This window comes from Bombyx mandarina, chromosome 01 (genome assembly GCF_030267445.1).
Source record: "Bombyx mandarina strain Sakado chromosome 01, ASM3026744v2".
Lineage (NCBI taxonomy): Eukaryota > Metazoa > Arthropoda > Insecta > Lepidoptera > Bombycidae > Bombyx > Bombyx mandarina.
This window is the reverse complement of record NC_143208.1, coordinates 15,626,143-15,646,748: the sequence shown is the minus strand read 5'-3', so window position 1 is coordinate 15,646,748 and position 20,606 is coordinate 15,626,143. Positions and strand designations below refer to the sequence as shown.

Below are 20,606 nucleotides of genomic sequence, written 5' to 3'. Positions count from 1 at the left end.
ATTGCCATAAGTGAAGTATTTCGTGTAAATCTGTTAATGTAAAAATTCGCTTTATAAATATTTGATTCAGAACACTGATAAATAGTTCATAGCACAAAATTTCTTGCTATTCACAATAAATAGATCTCTATCAATACTCCTCCTCCATACGTCGTATTCCTCAGTTCTGAGGGTCGTGACCTTTACTGAGCACTTTTGTTAGGACTATGTTCCTCCATTCACTCCTGTCCTCCGCGCAGTGGATAGCGACATTGATGCTGGATTCCAAAGTCGTCTTAATCTGATCGAACCAGCGTATGGGACTACGCCCCCTAGGCCCCTTTCTTTCCACTTTGCTAGTGATGAGGAGTATTTCGAAATTGTCACCCTTTTACCTAAATCTCTATGAATAGTGACGATTTTTACAATACATTGTTAATGCAGTACCACACTTACTCATTACGCTAACACTAAAAGATCGAATATTCAAAAACAGGGGAGCACATCAGTTAAGAAGAACTGCTACGCTCCAGTGTGGAACGAGCAGATAATATTTACGGAGATGTTCCCACCGCTCTGTCAACGTATCAAGGTCCAGCTTCGGGATAATGCTCCGGTCCATCCTAACATTATCGGCACGCACTTCATTGACCTCAAGACAATCTCCAATGACGGAGAACGCGGTAAACTATTTGAAATTCTACTAGGTATAATTCACATTCGATATGTCATTACGTTCACTTACCACTAACTACTAATAAGAATATTCTCTAGGTCTCCTTCGGAGGCGCTCGGACAGCTGTTAGCAAATCCCACCCCTCCTGGCTGAGCCCTTGCTCGCCCACCTGTCCTGTTGAAACTGGAAAGGTCCCCGGGCCACCACTAATCATTTAATCATAAAAAAAGAATATTCTGTGTGCGGTCCAAATGACTAATTTAAATATTGACGACTAGCTGACCCGGCATACTTCGTAGTGCCTCAATCGATAAATAAAATACCTAAACTTTTGTATAAAATAAACTTAAAACAAACAAAAGGAATCCGTCCGACGGGAGACACATCAAAGGGAAAACAAAATTGTTATTTATATTTAATTCCGAGTATTTTCATATTTATCTACCTTTTAAACCTTCTCTGGACTTCCACAAATAATTCAAGACCAAAATTAGCTAAATCGGTCCAGCCTTTCTTGAGTTTTAGCGAGGCTAACGAACAGCACTTCATTTTTATATATAGATAGATGGCTGACCTAAGTTCTGAATTATCTTAAAACATTTGTTAACATTTAAATGTTTAGCAGGGTTTTTGCCAACGTTTGGTCCAGCCTACGTATACATGTACGGCTCAACTCGAGACTACAGTATTATTGACCAGCACGCGAACCTTAACATGGGAATGGGTGAAGGCGTTGCCTACCGCGCCAGGTCAGTGGAGATTTTTAATTTTTTAACCCTTTATCTTACCTATAGGTCACCGGTGCCCTACGCGGCGCACTGAAGTAATAATGTTGATTTCTGTAATTAAGGCGCCGGAATATCTAGTAGACTCTGGGAAATACGTATTCGAAGATCCCGAAAATGAATCTATTTTCATATTATTTTTAAGAAACCTAAAAGACTAAAACATACATTAACAAACAAAAGGCGGCAAGTTAGTCAGTTCAGGCACCTTAGTAACATAAATCGATTTGAATGAATGAGATTACTTCAGTGTAAATGTTCTTTATTTTGTTAGCCTAAGCAGGTTGATAAGTTCACAGCTCGTAAAAACAATACGACTTTCAATGTATTGTGAAGTCGAAGTTCCAATTGCATTGGAATTTGTGGTCGTCGTGGCCTAACGGATAAGACGTCCGGTGCATTCGTGTTGAAGCGATGCACCGGTGTTCGAATCCCGCAGGCGGGTACCAATTTTTCTAATGAAATACGTACTCAACAAATGTTCACGATTGACTTCCACGGTGAAGGAATAACATCGTGTAATAAAAATGAAACCTGCAAAATTATAATTTGCGTAATTACTGGTGGTAGGACCTCTTGTGAGTCCGCACGGGTGGGTACCACCGCCCCGCCTATTTCTGCCGTGAAGCAGTAATGCGTTTCGGTTTGAAGGGTGGGGCAGCCGTTGTGACTATACTGAGACCTTAGAACTATATCTCAAGGTGTGTGGCGCATTTACGTTGTAGATGTCTATGGGCTCCAGTAACCACTTAACATCAGGTGGGCTGTGAGCTCGTCCACAGCTAAGCAATAAAAAAAAAAAAAAAACAATAAGGCAAACGCCCTTCAGACTTCAAGGCTTTATTGGTTCGTGAAGAAATATACAAGATAGTGATTTCACCGTTCATGAGCTCACAGCACGCTAGTATGTCGGTACTCAAGATAAGATTGAGCTAAGTAGAAAATAAGGCGGCGCTAGTATTACGGTTCAGTATAAAGCACTATTAGTTTAATAATTATTAGGCTGAGACAAATACGGGCTTCATTTATAGTATGGGCAAGTAGGTTATCATCGAAAAAAACCTTAAATAAATTGAATTCTTTTATTAAGGCTTACTTTACTAGAACCTCCAAATAAGTTTCAATACCGTTTAGATCAGTAATATTTTTCATATATTATCATTACGTTTTAAGAATTCTTCTCTCCATCCGCACGGAGATCGCAGAGAGCATTGAATGTCCAACAACTGAGGTCGAAATAGAATCTATTCCACCAGTCATTGAGTCCAGTTTCGAAAAGAACGCGGAGTTCTTCTTGTTTTCGACAATTTTCGACGCCAACATGATCGATAAGCGTCTGGTGGATAAGGCATTGCAGTTTGAACTGAGCATTGGTAATTCTGGGAACAGTCTGGATGGTCACAACGAATCTGTACGGCGCCCACAGGATGTAGACCTCGAAGAGAACGGTGAGCTATTAAAATACGCTTGAAACATTAACCTATGGTTTTTTATATTGACACGTTACGTAGAGAAATCCTCATTCTTTGCTTCAAATGGTATTGGATTTCAATTCATATTTTTTGACTCCGTCCACTAAAATTGAAACATAGAAACTTTCAAAAATTAAAATTAATTATTGACGAACTATTGACGACGTAACATATGTTCCCTTTTGTCTCATAGAGGACATTAGTGTGGACACCGGATATTGGCAAAGTTTAACGCATCCCACAAAAGCAACATCGACTGACAAGACTTATTATTATATTCCGTATTGGGATCACAAGCAATGCATGCACGTTCGCAGTATTTGGCCTGACCATCGCCGCAGAATGTACAACTCCAACTTGATCGCCAATATTGTCGAAAAATTCGTAAGTAAACACAACACACAGATGCTTTAATTCTTTTGTGTTACTTTTGGTAGGCCGTGATGTGAACCCGCTCAGATAAGTAGCACTAGTCTATTTAAATCGGCTCAAAGTAGTCACTTGGCAGCTCTAGTATACATTATAATGTCACTTCGAATTTATGTATCAATGCTATTACACGTTGTGATGTTCAAGGATTCCGACTACTTTTTAACACCAGGTAGGCCATGACTACTGATCTACTGATCTAGAACAATAAAATAATATATGATTATAGTGCACGTGAATCTAGCTAAACGACAATGCTTTTCTTTAATTTCCAATCATTTATTTATATTTCTTTCATAGCGACCCTTTCAAATTAATACTTAAATTTGGAAATTCATTTCCCTGTTCCATTTCTGGAATGTTTACAAGACACGCTGCACCAAATACCCAGGTTAGATTGTTGCTGTTTAAACGTCAGGAACTTTTTTCTTACTTAATACCAGTCGCATAAAGGAGGATTCAATTGATGAAGCTTTTTAGACTAATCTAAATAAGAGTTCCGTTACTACTTGCAGGAGGAGGGGCTGAATGATGCCCAAGCGACAATTGAATCGGAAGTTAACCCAGGCAGCAATAGTATTCTGGCTCTGAAATCTGCTCTTGAAACAGTCAGCAGTGCCTGCGCTGCTTATGTACGCCACATGACCAACGCCCCACCAATCGGAAATACTAAGCTTGATCGTGAACGGCAGAAAATGTGCTTATATGAAATTGTGAGTTAATTTACATAAATAGTGTTTGAGAAAAAAACAACAACAGAACTCATCTATAAATAGGGTCCATGGTCGTCCATTTTATTAGTCGGGATCAAGCTAACGAATCAAAATAAGATCAGAGAAATTCTAATAACCTTTAATGACAATTTATTTACAGGGTCACCTAAGTAGCCTTACTAAGGGACTGAGGGCTTTAATCACAAAGCATTCGATTAAAGATCGCTTGCGTACTGCTCATGCTTATCTAAATAAGTTAAAATCTTTGTGCGAGGATGTAAGTACTCCATCCTACAAATTGTTGTTTAGTTGGGAGAGTTAAACTTAGTACATTGATTTCAATGTTATAAATTTTGATCTGACAGGCACAGCATGCAATGCCCGATATCTTTATTTGGCTTATTAGCAACGGAAAACGTTTGGCATACCAAAGAATTCCAGCTCGGTATCTAATTTACTCTGATGTACCAGAAGAGTGTGGTAAATACTGTGGAAAAATGCAAACTCTGTTCATGAAGGTAACTTTTTTTCTTTAAATACGTTTATACAACCTCTTTTTTGATAAACAGAATAAAACATCTGTTGTTTATTTTAAGTGGCCCGGAAAGAAAGCGACCACGCCAAGCGGCTGGGCTATTCCAGCAAAAATCAGCGTCTACCTGTGGCTTGGCGTCGTTCAGGACAAGAAACATTTTATTGACGGTCTACCGAAAGGCTATGATCCCAGTAGCGAGCTAAGAAACGCTGACAAAATACGATCTAATCCGCCGACCAACATATTTTATATGGAAAAACACGTAAGCCTTAATTTAGATACGGTAAAGAGAAAGTTATATTTAATGTGATGTCCCAATTTATTGTTTAATTATCTATTTCAGAATTTCCAAATGAGAGCATATATTTACCAAGCTCGTTCTCTGATTGCTTCTGACTCGTCCGGACTGTCGGATCCGTTTGCTCGAGTAGTTATTGGTGACTGTACTACCACCACCCAAGTAATAGATGAAACTTTAAGTCCAACATGGGATGAGTTGCTCGTTTTCGATGATGTACTTCTCTTCAGCACAATGGAACAAATCAAATCTGATCCGCCAACGATCGTAATAGAAATATTTGACCAAGACAAAGTTGGAAAGTCTGAATTTATCGGTCGCACTCTTGCAAAACCGAATGTGAAGTCTTTCGAAGAAACCTGTGACAAATCACAGAAGCTCCCTTCACTGGAGTGGTACGAAATCACTAGAGGCGATGACAGAGCTGGTGAATTATTAGCAACCTTCGAACTTCTTGAAATACCACCAAAAAAGGACGCTTCTGTACTCCCCAACCTGCCGACTCCGCGAGAAGGAAATGGAAAGCTACCAATTGATGTCAACAAAGGTCCTATTCTACCAGTCCCGCGTGGTATAAGACCTACATTATCTAAATATCGCATTGAAGTACTATTTTGGGGCCTGCGTGATTTAAAACGCGTCCATCTACTAACTGTCGATAAGCCCCGAGTCGATATTGAATGTGCTGGTCATATTATATATTCAACAGTGATACAAAATGCAAAACGAAATCCCAATTTCACAAATCCTATTAAATATGTGGATGTTGAACTTCCTGATCAAGATTTATATCGACCTCCATTAACCATTCGAGTGGTGGACTGTCGAAGTTTTGGTAGAACAACTTTGGTAGGAACATATACTTTAAACTCCATCCACAAATATCTTTACACTCCAATGAGCAAAAAAGAACGAGATATAGAAGAGAGGAAAAAGTCAATAATTCCATTGCAAAATGTAGACCTACGCGCCAATTGTATCATTCAAGATGACGCAATAACAATCGAAAATGATGGGTTCAAGGAAAATTGCCCTCTAATTTCCCGTGATTCACGATTTGCGGGACCGCCGAGCTCTGGGAAGCAGCCATTGCGTATAAGGTTTACAAGAAACGAACCCGTGAGGAAGAGGAAGCCGAGCACCGACTCTATCATGGGCGATGCTGAGCGCAGCAAAGATTGGTGGACTAAATACTTCGCTTCTATTGAATATATGATCGAGGACGAAAAAGAAGCAAAGAAAGAAAGACAATTCCCACAAACTCAGAAACTAGAGATGATTGGCGAAGCCCGCTCTCCTGATATTACACATTCCCCAAGATCAGTTAGTGAACGCGATCGAGATCGCCCGAAAGGCCGCCGTCGGGCTTCTATAACTGTTAAAATCAGCCCAAGCATGACGAAGAGCAACGAGATACCACGCACAGCCTTGGCAAAGGTAAAATAAGTAAAGGTACTAGGGCTTACTGCATACCCGCGTTGGTAGGTATTACTATCCTATTTCTGCAGTATAACAAGAATGAGACACTTAATTCACAATACAGTTATTCGATATCTTCTTAATTCAAGGTAGCGCATTAGCTCTTTCATTAATTATAAATCCTAAAGTTAAGCTTATTATATTGTAAAGTACATAAATTTCTGAATTATGCGGCTTAGGTGTACCCACATGAACTAGAAGCGGTACCAGAATATGAAGAGTTCAAAGAATGGCTTCATTCGTTCGAACTATATCGAGGCAAGAAAACTGGGGACGACACTGAAGATGAAAGCAGAGTTGTAGGAGTGTTCAAGGTAATGAAAATTGAAATAGTTAAAATTAAGAATATTTAATTAAGCTTATTTTCAAACGAATGATCTTCTAAAATTTTCAATTATTTAGGGCGCCCTCAAATTCTACAAATGGCCTCTGCCCAAAGGTATTGACGATCATACTGTAATGGGAATGGACCCCAATCATGGATTCTTCCAAGGAGTTCCCAACAACGATCCAATTCATGTGTTGATTCGAGTGTATATTGTCAAGGCTACCGACCTTCACCCAATGGATTTGAACGGAAAAGCCGATCCATACATTGTACTGCACTTGGGCTCCAAGCGCATCAGTGACAAGGAACACTACGTTTCCAAGCAACTGAATCCTGTATTCGGTAAATGCTTCGAAATAGAGGCAACGTTCCCTCAGGACTCTATGCTGACTATTCAGGTTCTCGATTGGGACTTGCTGGGGTCTGACGATCTTATTGGAGAAACTAAAATTGATCTCGAGAATCGTTTCTATAGCCGTCACCGAGCGACTTGTGGACTTCCCAAAAAATACGAAGAGTGAGTATTTCTTACATATTACTATGCAAAACATAGCATTTTAACCAATTACTAACAAACTAACTTAAATAGGCAAGGGTACAATCAATGGCGCGATGCTATGAAGCCCACCCAAATATTGGCCAAGCTGTGCAAAGACGGCAAATTAGATCCACCAATTTACGAACAGAGCCGTGTCAAAATTGGCAAAACTATTTTCAATATCCCGGTTGATGATCCAGAACTTTTCTCTAACCCCGACACCATAGAAGAACAAATGGCGCTAGTTGTCTTGCACCGCTGGCAAGAAGTTCCTCGCGTGGGTACAAAGCTAGTCACCGAACATGTTGAAACTAGACCTCTTTATAATCCCAGTAAACCAGGTAAAGTTACTATATACAACCCTTTAATGATATAATATTATATAATAAGACTACTATTATTAACAACGAGCACTAATAAACTTGGACTTTAGCCCTAAGAAATATATTGCAAAAATAAAATAAAAACTTTTACTGAAAGGTATTGAACAAGGCCGTCTGGAAATGTGGGTCGACATGTTCCCTAGAGATATGCCTATGCCAGGACCGCCACTTGATATTTCTCCGCGGAAACCAAAATCTTATGAAATGAGAGTTATAATCTGGAACACAGATGACGTTGTACTGGAGGATGATGCATTCTTCACCGGAGAAAAAATGTCCGACATCTACGTCAAAGGGTAGGAATATACTTTTTCTGTACTATTTTAGATTTACTAATGGCTTTTTTTTTCATTTCAATTATATTAATGACTACGATAGAACCCAAAATAGTTACCTAAATCTAAAAGTTATTTAAAAGATTACTTCGGGAGATTGAAGTCGATAACTACGATGGGATAACTACCGATATAAATAAATTTATATACACATATATTTATTAGACCCGGGCTCCAGGAGGATTAGTGTAGTTACAGCTGGTAAAAGGAGAAGTAAATTTTCAGGTGGGTTAAAGGACCAGATGACTGTCAAAGCACTGACATACATTACCGCTCGCTCACAGGCGAGGGCAACTTTAACTGGCGTTTTATATATCCGTTTGATTATCTGGAAGCGGAGGAACGTATAGTGATCACTCGCAAAGAGTCAGTATTCTCTTGGGATGAAACAGAATGCAAGATTCCAGCTCGTCTCGAGCTCCAAGTTTGGGACGCAGATCATTTCTCAGCAGACGATTTTCTGGGTAAAACACCTTGTTTTATTTTTATTTTCTTACATTCGCATGTTTTTGGGTATTCCATAATACGAACACAAAGGATGAAAAAACATCGAAAGGCGTTAAAATCGGTTAGATATTACGAATATACTACTATTAATTATAACTACTTATGATATCTCTTAATGATCATACGAGATCACATAGTAAAAACTCTACAAACACATTATTGTAGATGTTACGAACACAAACTGGGATGACAAATTTTTCTTTTTTGTAACAGGTGCCATTACCCTTGATTTGAACCGCTTTCCTCGTGGCGCTAAATCATCGAAGCTCTGCACTTTGGATATGCTACGAAACGACGGCTCAGTACCAATGGTAAACATCTTTAAGCAGAAGCGCGTTAAAGGCTGGTGGCCTTTCTACATAAAACGTGACACAGAAGAAATGGAACTCACTGGCAAAGTCGAAGCCGAAATTCATCTTTTGACTCGCGAGGAAGCTGATAAAGTTCCCGCTGGACTCGGTCGCGGTGAACCTGACCCCTTAGAAAAGCCTAAGTAAGTACAAACTTTTTTTTTAGGATTGAATTACTGTTGGCGCGGAGGCCTTTCCAGTTTCACCAGTACAGGTGGGCGAGCAAAGGCTCTGCCAGGAGGGGTGGGATTTGTTAACAGCTGCCCAAGCGCCTCCGAAGGAGACCTAATAAGAGCAGCTGCTTCGCGAATGAATCTAAAGTATAAACTGCAACAAATAAAGAATATACTATCACTGTAAACGCAAAGGTCTGATTTATCTATTATTATCTATACTTAAATGAACCGTTCGTGTATCCAATTGTATTGTAAGCGAATTGCATGTTTACAACTCATTAAATCAGCTCCTATCGTATCGTTTTGATGAACGACTCTCACCATGCGAGACGCGATCGTTGTAAATAGAAGTTAAACATCGTTTTAACATCACTGTCTTTCCACAGCCGCCCGGATGCTTCATTCATGTGGTTCTTGAACCCACTGAAATCGATTCGTTACATCGTCTGGCACAATTACAAATGGACTATCTTGAAGGCTGCTATCATCATCGCCATGGCTGTCATGATTCTACTACTCGTTTACGCAGTCCCAGGCTACACTGTTAAAAGGCTTTTGGGTGCTTAAATGATTTTTAATTGAATCAATACCTCGATTCATGCAGAGGCACATTTCGGATTCATAGTCAACGTTTATTCATAAATAATGTGTTTTAACCAACAATAATCTTGTTATAAATAACCATTAGTAAAATTACAAGATTAACGCAAGAGGGTTATTATGAAAGCATTCTCTCATAATTCATAGTAAAAGCATTAGTGTACGCACTGTTTGACTATAATATAAAGAGGTTTTCGAGGGTTTAAAAAAACCCCTATATATAACAGCTACACTGTTGTTAGACGTAGATGACATATACTAGTATATCTGAAATGATTCTAATACTATCAACAATTATTAGTGTTCCAAAAAATACAAATAGTTTCAAATCACATTTAATATTACAAAATTTCGTTATATTTCTTCAATGTACTTACTGTTTGACTTGCAACGCTGCGATGTGTTACAAATGCAGTGAAAACCTACACTATCTTGTTTTCCTTGACTTTTGGGAAACTGGCTTTCAAATATATGTTTAAACATATGAATATGTTTTAAGAATTAAAGAAAATTAAAGGAATCCACCTCTTTCAAATAGTCGGAGATACATTCAAGATCAGATTATCAATCGTAATATAAATAAGCTGTTCTTGTAAGCTAAATTACTCTTAAAGTGGCCACACTGATCACGCAGCTATTAGGCAGTGACTTGCCTATACCTCTAGTATTGCAGATGTCCATGAGCAACATTAACCAATTTCTATCAGGTGCCATGCTCGACAGCCTGAGGAGGCAATAAATAATACATCGTTTAACCATTGTATGTACACACTTTGTACGACTATATATGTATAAGCTGGCTATATATGTATAAAGTCAAGATACTTTTAACAATTATGTTAATAAATGATTCTCTTTTCGTAAACGTAGGAGCTGTCAGTATTCGTTACAAAAAAATATTAACTGCTTTAAACCAATGGTATATTTAATCTATCACGACATAAGAGTTTCGTAGATACGGTTCGTTAGTTGAAGCCGACACCGAATGACGAAAACTTACAAGAAACACCCTAAAGGATGTAATTACCTTTATGTTTAGATTGTGCTTCTTGTTACGGTGGCTGCCCTTTCAACGGGACTTTTGAGCCTCTAAGCGTATGTTGTTATCATAGACGCTTTCGGTGTATTTAGGAAAAAGACATAGTTGTACAGGTGTTCAATAAGAACAATATATTAATTCTTTGATATATGAATATTATATGATATATACTTATACTTATATATGTTGTAATCTATGCTAATTTACTAACTAGTCTGGCCTCATATTTTCTTAATGAAATCGATCGAGTAGACAGTTTAGCAAAAAAAATAATTACCAAATATATACTATACCTAAAGGCAATCATTCTGTGACAATCAGAATCACAATCACTTTATGGTTCGTGTATCTCACAAGAATAATCCAACTGCTCTACGGTCTTTAAATAAGATATAACAACTTCACTTTTAGCTTTAGTATTTATATTTATTAAACTTTTATAAATATTAATAATAAACTTCTCGGAACCAATGCTGACTCATCGACAGGTTCGAAAATCATTTGTGTATTTTTTAATACAGTCTTGATCCTTCCTCTACAGGCTACAAGTGGCAGGTCTGGTCACTATTCTTTATAAGTTGCAATTATGAACTTGTCAGTATCTATCTTGTTCCTACTTTTCAATTACCTATCCAATCATACCTTTGTATAAATAAATAAAGAACTGTTATTCTTAATTATTATATAATAGGATATAATTAACAATTAACCATATCTGCATACAATATAATAACGTCTGATGTGCGGTAAGTTTCGATTTCCTCTTCGAGACCCAAACATTATAGTACATTTTCAAACATTTTCATAGCGACATCTTTGAAGGTAGACCATACTATTTTAATTACTATCAAGACTCCCCTTTCTATATACTTGTTCGTAATACTACAATATAAACGGGCCCTTATGTTGTATGTAAGAATTGCTTGATAATTGTTTAACTATTAGGTACATATGCCCGAATCAAATCATACATTCTTGAATAATGCTTAACGATTACTGTCAAGAAAATTTCAATATGATTACAAACAATTTTTTCACTCAGAGCGTTCAAAAACATTTTTTCGTGTTTTGTTTCTAAGGTTTCTTTATTTAATGATGTTTATTTAGGTCGTCTGTCTGGCAGAAATTGAACTATCGTTCTTGGGAACCTCCGTCATTTGGAAATAGTTTTTAACGTATGTATCTACTTGAGCAGCATCTACTTGAAGCTCATTAAAACTGCTCACATCCAGGCAGAGGGTCGAGACATGTTGCGATTTATAGTAATGCGACGCGATTAGGCTTACAGCAAAAGCGCGATAACACCAGACGCGCGTAAAATAGCTGCTTCTTTAATAGTCATCAATACTATTAAGGGAATACACCAAAAAAAGGGAAATTATCGATGCAAGATAAAAGAGCTATATCGCAATAGATCGCGTTTTTATTGACTTAGCCGGAGTATCGTTATCAATTTTCATTGGGAGCTATGACCTTTTTTTTATTCCTTGATGGGTGGACGAGCTCACAGCCCATCCGGTGCTAAATGGTTATTGGAGCGAATAGACATTTACAACGTAAATGCGCCATGCCGAGATCCAAGGTCTCAGCATAGTTACAACAGCTGCCCCACCCTTCAAGCCGAAACGCATTACTGCTTCACGGCAGAAATAGGCAGGGTTGTGGTACCTGCCCGTGCGGACTCACAAGAGATCCTACCACCAGTAAAAACCTGACCTGAGACGTCATGTCCATCTCTACTAAGCGCACGGCTCTGACTATGGTCCGTTTGAGCGAGGCTGCTTCTAGTGGATCCTTAGTTTTAAAACCATTGAGTTCTTTACAATCGTTACAACCCTAGTATATATAATTCCTGTCCAGCTTTAAGCATATATACTGCATAGACATATTCTCATCTTCTTTTTCAATACTTTATCTCCACGCTCACTTACTCAACAGTAAATTTGAATTCTGCTATCATTAGGAAACGTATTTATCGGTGTTAGTATTAAAAATATTATAACATAAAATTTATTATAATAACTTATAACTATTAATATATATTAAAATTATTCATAACCACACTTATTGTAGTAACATCGTAATCAGACGTTTATACTCTTAATCATACATATTATTAAAGCTCGTAAATTTAGAATGAAATCGACACATTTAATGAAGTCGTAAGTTTTGACGTAGTATATATTTAAATTAAATGTCTCTATTTATCTAAGTTTCTAATAAGAAACACTTATTCTATTTCATATAAGCTAGTATAATTTGGTGTATGTGAGTGGTATGAAATCGTTCTTATTATTAAATTTATAACAACTTGATACAATAAAGAAATGAAGCGCTCGGAGCTGATTTGCGTAGGCATATCAAAGCCGCTAGCCGAACTAACGGAAAATAACTGAACACTCACACCGAAAAACTTCCGAAATCTCTATCAGACCAACTCGGAATTTGGCTTGACTTGGTAAGAAAAAAGAAAACTCCCAAAACGCCTCATGCAACATAAATAAATAAATAAACTTTTAGATTTTTTGGTTTTTCAAAGAAAATATTAGGTACCCAAATTACATAATAAACAAAATAATTATTTAGTTAAGCAAAAGTTGATCAAAAGTTTTCACATTTAATTTGAACGAATCATTCGTAAATATTGCACACAGTACCTAATAATACGGTTTAGAAAAACACGACTGACCGAGACGCGAATAGTAAAAGAAATCAAAGAACTCAAGTACCGTGTAAAATTATGAAATACCTTCGAAAGAACAGCAAGGCAGTCTACAAAATCTTCTTAAAATTTTTCCAAATAGTGATATATTTTTTACAATGAGACGGCTTCATACCAAAGTAGCTAGTTTTGCATATCTAATAGTTTTATGAAAAATGCAATAGGCTTCGAATTAGATTGGGTGGATGCATTCACGCTTTATGATGACCACGGGCTCCGGGAAACTTTTGAAGCCGCGTGAGCGCATCCACTCAATAAGTTGTGTATGAATATATGTATTATCAATTATATCGTGCTTAAAATTTGACAATTTTAATATACTACAATAATTTTGTTCCATTATACAGCTTCATATTTAAAAATAACATTTTCTGATTTCGAAACAAATTGAGATGCTTACGTTCCTGTTTCTGTTAATCATTATCGGCCTACATTTAATCATACCACAACTTTAACATATGGCTATATTTATATTGTTTTTTTAAAAAAAATAGCATTATTATGTTGTTAAATCGCTTACCCAAATTGATAATTAATGTTAATAATTGCTTTTCTGTTTTGTAATGTTCAAGAATATCTATGTATATCATTTTTAATCTTTAAGCATATTTAATCAATTTATATTAATTAATATTCAATAAAGTTTCAGTAGAACAGAATAAATAGCCTTTTATTTCAGTGGTCCATTTCCCACTGATATTGACATTTCACAATGATACTGCTTAACAGTAACCGGGAATCGAATCGGGATTCGTGTTGTAGTAGTCAATGTAACTGAGCAGTCGACCAAGATGATTAAAAGAGAAGAAATCAAAAATAAGATAGAAAATTGAGATCTAAATAATGTAGCGATGGTTGTGAAACAAAGCGTACTAGGCTGATCTATTGCACTGACCTAGACCATAGCCACAACATCGTCCTAAGCTATGGATAAGCTAAACTACTTTTGTATACGTATGAGTTTTTTTTCTCTCCTACCTATGCTGATAGCCTTGAGAGGCTATTTCAGCTTCTCCTTGTCGTGTAGGTGAGCTCACGGGGCTCTAACCGGTAGTGTTGCTAACACTGGCCCTAGCAAGAGCAGCGCTTCGCAGAATCTATCGCCGGATCAGAAACGCGACCCACTGAGAAGATCCGGCGAGAAACTGAGTGGGCTGGGCTACGTATAAGTAATGAGTAATGGTCGATGGGATTAAGGTGAAAAAAAACAACAAATAAAGTGTAATAATGTTTTTGACTTAGATGCGTAATGATTATTTATAAAACAGACTCAGGCCAATAATTATTTTTGCCTTCTCCTTCGCCTGAGTTGCTTAGGTTTGGGATCAGGCAAATGGGGTAGTCAGCATCGGCGCCGACGTTTCCTACGACAGCTTCGGCGACGTCGTATCTTGCGACGACGCCTGCGCCGACAACGACTCCGACGTCGACGTCTACATGTTCTTTTTCCGCATAATTCTTTAGCCAACCAATTCATGTAATGAGACCCTTTTCTCTCTAAAAAACCGAGGGCCGTACCTTTCTCCAACATAGAACCAACTGATTGGTCGAGATCTTCGGAGGTACTGCCGTGCTTGAGCCGCAGATGATCCAAAATTTGTTTTATTGTTGCACCATTTCGTTTTTCCTGTAAGTATTGGATTACCAATCTGCCGTCTGGATATTCGGGTTCGGTTTCAATGATTTCAGCCATTCTACTTGCAAAATTTCTAATTAATTTAGTTTAAAAAAAATTAAATATGTACGCCTGATCGTTTTTTTAAATGGTTTGACAATGACAGAACACTATTGTCAAAATTTCTTCATCTTACCAATATAAAAGATAAGGTTCCATTACAATCAATAAGTATTAGATTCAATCTTCATAAGTTTAGACCAGTGTTTAGCAGTGACCAATAATACATGCTTCTCTAGTATGGCCTGATTTAATACAATAGTAAATAGGTACTTATACTTCAAAAAAACAAGTCATAAGTACTCTGTTACCTTTTATATGAGCAAGAAAAATTTATACAGCACACCGTCTGTCTATCTTTTCGACAACGATCCTTGTAAATAAATATTATGTTCGTAGGCTCATTTGTGCGCTGAAAGATGCTGATACAATTATCTATACTCAACAGCAGAGTTGTACAAGAGTTGTAGCAGCACCATGCACTATCTTAAGTAAGTATATGGAATGTAACACCGCTTTGGCGAGGCTGCGCTGCGTTGTCAGTCGTCTAGGCGAATCCTTGATATCTCAGAACACAAAATTGATATATTTAATTGCGATAGTTAAGAACGAAAGAATATGATGGGATAATTTTATCTAAAAGGAATGTTTTCTGTTTACCTAACCGTAATTGTTATATATATCTAAGGTAATTGAAACTACAATTCAAATAGTTTCTTTCGTGAAGCTGGCCGATATTAAATAGCTTACGTAACCTGTCAACGTCTAAAATTACCATTTTAACTGTCTCACTTATTGGTTTTCATGTTTTTATGTATTTTTTTTTAATCCAACATTTGATAAATATATAAAATGTTATTGCATCTCACTTAAATTTACATAAAATGTCAAACATGAAGGAGCAAGAACAGAACACGGCGAAACTGGTCATGAACGCATTCTACAGCGTTGACGGTAAGAATGGCGTGACGGCGGCGGATATAACGAAATATTTACAGGAAAAATTTGGAGACGTATGGAAAGTAAGCGCTTTAGTTGGAAAAGCCGAGGAAACTTTGAAGAGGAGTGCACAGCTTGGCTTCTTGGACAAACGCGGAGAGCGGTATATTTCTAAAATAGCCCGTGGTATATGCGGGATGCGCAGACGTCGGTGTAAGCGAAAACGACACGGCAGACGTAGGCGCCGTCGTTGTGGCTGCAGTCGAAAACGTCGAAGGCGCCGTAGGTCATGCGGGTGTAGGTAGATTAAATCTCCATGTTTCGTTTTCAAAATTATAGTACATGTTTGTCTTGAACTATACTTTTATTTATTACTAGCTGTACCCGTCCACTTCGCTGGGCATTTAAAATTAACGTTATTATTTCTCAACCCTACAAAGATTCTCATCATTAACGCCCCCGCAACTGATGTAGGGAGTCCAACACTCATATAAATATTAGCCTATCTATTAAGTAGGTACATGTATTTTCTACATGGATACCAAATTTCAAGTCAATCGGATGCATGGTTCAGTAGTTATAACGGAACATCGGTAAAAACCATTGTAGATTTATATATTAGTATAGATACTTACAATTTGAAGGTACTCGAATTTTCGTCTTTCCGCATAGCGTTCATTGACCACCAGCCTTTGGTGTAACTAATATAAACCATCATTGTTGTCGAGGTCTTCGTCCCATTTAAATAAAATGGCGAATTTATGATACATAAAAAAAAGTTTTTATCGATCAGACCGAATATCGACTTTTGAAATAAAACAAAATTGTGGATCATTTATTTTATTTGACATCTAAAATTATCGTTTTTAAAACACAGATATATCGAAACATTAAACATACATTCACAGGATTACATACTTACATCGATGCATTTACTGTTTTTCAAAATCACCGGTAAAAGTTTAGGTAGCCGGTAAAACTTTGTAATTCGAAAAATTCAATTTTTACCCATAACGTTAATAGTTTTAGTACAAAGTTACACTAAACTGACATTAATAATATAGTACCACTTTTGAAGTGAACGTAGACAATAATTTTATTAAAGTAGCGATACCTAAATAATAATAATTACAGTAAAAGTATTGAATACAGATTCTTTTTAGTCAATGAAGTACTCTCATTATGGACAGGCCTTGTTTGCAATAATGTATAAAACCAAATCACAAACTTCATGATACAAATACATGAATTTAATTCAATTCGCAAAATTTTATCTTGCTAACGCTGCGCAATTCATTGTAAGGGTAGACGACAAAATGTTTCACAAAGTTACAAGATATCAAAATTAGAATTAAAAAAAAAAAAAAACGAATTGAACGTAGCGCGAATTACACGGCTTTTCTTTTTAAAGCACAATTAAAATACCACACTTTGCTTTGTCTTCGAATAAAAAAACATTTCAGAATTCAATTCCTACACTCGCACGATTTCATTTGTACGGAAAACACGCAGTTTCACAATGAATAATACAAACGAATCACGAGACATTAAACACGTCGCAAACTATTCGATTTCACGACGGAAACACCAAATTAAAACTCAATATTATTGAAAACGTAATACACATCAAACGATAATAGAACAAATACATTTAATATTACAAATATATATTTTTTATATAACAAGGATCGACTTAAAAACAAATGTCTGCTCTCATATCGGACAAATTCAATTAGCGTCACAGCGCACGGTGATGAAGGGTCAAACATATATTTTTTTTATCACGTTCATTATGTAAATGCTTTTAAATACTGAAATCATTCGTTTGAATTTGCAATGAAATACCAATTAAAACGTTACCGATAAATTCATCACTGGTCGTTGTTTCTTGTTTTCGTATTGTGAATTCGAATGTATTTGTGACCGCATTCAATTAAATTAATATTGAAATAAAACTACAATGGGGTTGTTGATAATTTTTTGATGAGACTGTTGTCAGCAGAGCTTCCGGAAAATAAAGACTGATGGAATTGTTTTTTGATTCCTTAAAACTAATTAATATTTATAGTGATCTTAATGTAAGGAGGCACGCTAAGCTCGCGAGACATGATTTCAAATGTGAACAATTGCAACAAGGGTTCTTGGATAGTAAGTGATTATGGTAAAATTTCGATTATCGGGCTAACTCTAGTTATTAATATAGGTCGGGTCCCGTGATCTAGTCTGCTCAATTACAACATTTTTTTTTTAAATTCAGTACTTTGAAGTTATGAATGCCGAAGTTGCATTCGTCGAAGTGCGTCTGCCAGTGGTCGTGTTGCTTAGGATATTGACTCCAGAGTTTTGTACGGTTTACATTGCTGACTCACAAAATGCAACGATGACAATTTAAGGTCTCGCTAAACAAATGAATATTGTTTGGTCTATCTTATTAAAAGCTACTAGGGCCCCCGTGCAATAATTAATTGCGTGCTATAATTAAAATTGATCTCGAAAAAATATAAAATTGTAATTTACATTTCTTCTGCACCGAACCGACTCGTAACGTAATGAATTTTAGATGAAGCGATGACCTTAACGATCGATGTAAACAAAACACAATTTTGTCTCTTTCTCATTAATGAAGACCCAAAGCAATTAGGTAGATTATTAAAAAAAATTGAAGTGTTTTCGATTTAAGATTAACATGTTTTATGAAATACTTTAGATTTTTCAAAATTGTATTTATAATATTATTATAATTAATATTAAAAATTTAAAAATATTAATAAAAAATTCAATACACAATGCGAAATATCATATTATATTGTCGGAAGATTTAGATTATTATCAATCATCATAAACTCAGTTGAAGATATCACATGCTAACATATAATTATTGACATTATCATCGACAATATCACCGCGCGTTCGATCGACGAAGACATAATATACTTTAAAGGATACAAAAAAGAATTGCAGAACAGTGGCCATTTACATAATAGAAAATTTCAAAGAAGCATGCCCAACAACGAAATTAATAAGAATTAAATCCACGTTGTATAGACCGTCTCTGTGAAATGGTGAATGAAGGTGAAACGATTATTGGTGGCGAGCAAGGTTACTAGAAAAAATAATCGACAAATAAAATCATTGAATCAAAAAACGCTACCTACCTAATAATATCTAGACAAACACTACATTGTCATTTATATTAAAATTTTATAAATCTTACAGCTAAACATCGAAAACTATCCAATAATCAAACGGACATTTAAATATAATTAGGAAGAATCTTTTGCGAAATTAAAACGATTATTCGATCAGTGTTTTTGGGATACATCAATGAATGACGTCATTCGTCAGTAATTCTTAATTGGCACGTCGTTTGTGTATTCTGTCGCAGAATCAAAGCAGCTATAGCATGATGTCACTAAATAGCGTAGTTGCATAGATCAATCTTCTCTATTTCATGTAATATCATTTACGTATTGAATTTCATTGGATACATTCGGTGATATTGCGTAAACGTTATGTTTTTGATACATAATTGAACGTGATCAATTCTCAATTTCACTGAATGTATGTCCAGGGAAGTTACAATAACTTAAAAATGTTATTTATATGTGTATTTACTGATGTCGTATGAAATGGAGGCGTTTGACAAGTACCCGTAATGCAATTGTAATATTAATTTTGGATTAAGTTACGGTTTCGAAATTAACCCTGCGACATTAACTAATATGACGTCAGCGGACATTAAATTTACAAGAAATTTTAAATATTAAGAAGAGTTTTATATACGTTCCAAATTATATATATTCATTTTTTAAATTCTCTTTGAAATGTTTCGTGAAATATCCAATTTTGATATTGAAGACGAAACTGCGTGAAGAAATAAATTGTTCAGTTCGAAAACCCTACTATATAATTTTTTTTCCCTACGAGTCTTAAATTACTTACTTACTTAGTTTAAAAAAAAACACAAAATTTCAAATCGTTTTATATCCTAAGTTTCATTATTAAAAATATTAGTAAAATCGAAATGACTTGAAATTACTGATACCTCGGCCCTTTGACGTCATCAAAGGGAGGCCTTTGTTCTAATTGATCGCTATTTACAAAGACTCGTACACACACAAATAGAAGACATTTAAAATATCTTTCGAGTATTTTTCCAGTAACCCTTGATTTTGTTTAATTAAAAAGGACGTAATTCAAATTAAAAAAATATATATTAAAACACACGCGTTTATGATCAATACAATCCACATTAAGCAAATGTAAGGATATGTTAATAAATATTAATCATTAAACGACATTTATTCGCAAAATATTTATGGCCTAGCCAATTAGAGTGGCCGCATGCCGGCATTTCTGAATCGGTGCACTGTTCACCGTAATTTAATGAAAAAGTTAAGAATAATGAATAGTTATAATATTATTTATTTAATTTCACGACTTATTTAAAATAATGACCTACCGTGAATTATCGCCCGGTCCTTACTATGTATTTTAAGAGTTGTATAAAAGTTTATATACAGAATCTAAAGTGCCACGTTACAAAGAACTATGTATATTCAAATTTAGGCCAAATCCAAATGTGCGTGGTTGTTGCCAGACATCTGCTAACTGTTCGTTTGGCACTTATAATCAGGCCTTCCTGTTG

General features: G+C 36.0%; 2 protein-coding genes across 4 annotated transcripts in view; both read left to right on the top strand.

Annotated features, from left to right (window-relative positions):
• Positions 1–10,909, top strand: part of LOC149503604 (otoferlin-like) — a 101,028-nt gene extending 90,119 nt beyond the window's left edge. Inside the window, exons 11-26 of one of the 3 annotated variants that reach the window (XM_089734488.1) lie at positions 476–662; positions 1,278–1,404; positions 2,614–2,888; positions 3,106–3,296; positions 3,857–4,054; positions 4,215–4,331; positions 4,420–4,572; positions 4,651–4,851; positions 4,933–6,324; positions 6,546–6,680; positions 6,769–7,211; positions 7,284–7,573; positions 7,713–7,911; positions 8,176–8,414; positions 8,671–8,950; positions 9,370–10,909. In XM_089734488.1, coding sequence (XP_089590614.1) covers positions 476–662; positions 1,278–1,404; positions 2,614–2,888; positions 3,106–3,296; positions 3,857–4,054; positions 4,215–4,331; positions 4,420–4,572; positions 4,651–4,851; positions 4,933–6,324; positions 6,546–6,680; positions 6,769–7,211; positions 7,284–7,573; positions 7,713–7,911; positions 8,176–8,414; positions 8,671–8,950; positions 9,370–9,550 — 4,608 coding nt within the window. In that variant the 3' untranslated portion in view covers positions 9,551–10,909. Of the gene's footprint in view, positions 1–475; positions 663–1,277; positions 1,405–2,613; positions 2,889–3,105; positions 3,297–3,856; positions 4,055–4,214; positions 4,332–4,419; positions 4,573–4,650; positions 4,852–4,932; positions 6,325–6,545; positions 6,681–6,768; positions 7,212–7,283; positions 7,574–7,712; positions 7,912–8,175; positions 8,415–8,670; positions 8,951–9,369 lie in introns of those variants that run through there. The other 2 variants (XM_089734516.1, XM_089734552.1) reach the window with 2 other exon arrangements.
• Positions 10,910–15,875: 4,966 nt separating this feature from the next.
• LOC149503603 (uncharacterized) lies at positions 15,876–16,314 on the top strand. Its single transcript, XM_089738585.1, has one exon. The coding sequence runs from the start codon at positions 15,904–15,906 to the stop codon at positions 16,261–16,263; it is 360 nt and encodes a 119-aa protein (XP_089594711.1). The 5' UTR covers positions 15,876–15,903; the 3' UTR covers positions 16,264–16,314.
• Positions 16,315–20,606: the final 4,292 nt, after the last annotated feature.

Bases quoted from the DNA above. Each gene is read 5' to 3' on its own strand.
- LOC149503603 (XM_089738585.1), top strand. From the start codon at position 15,904: ATGTCAAACATGAAGGAGCAAGAACAGAACACGGCGAAACTGGTCATG.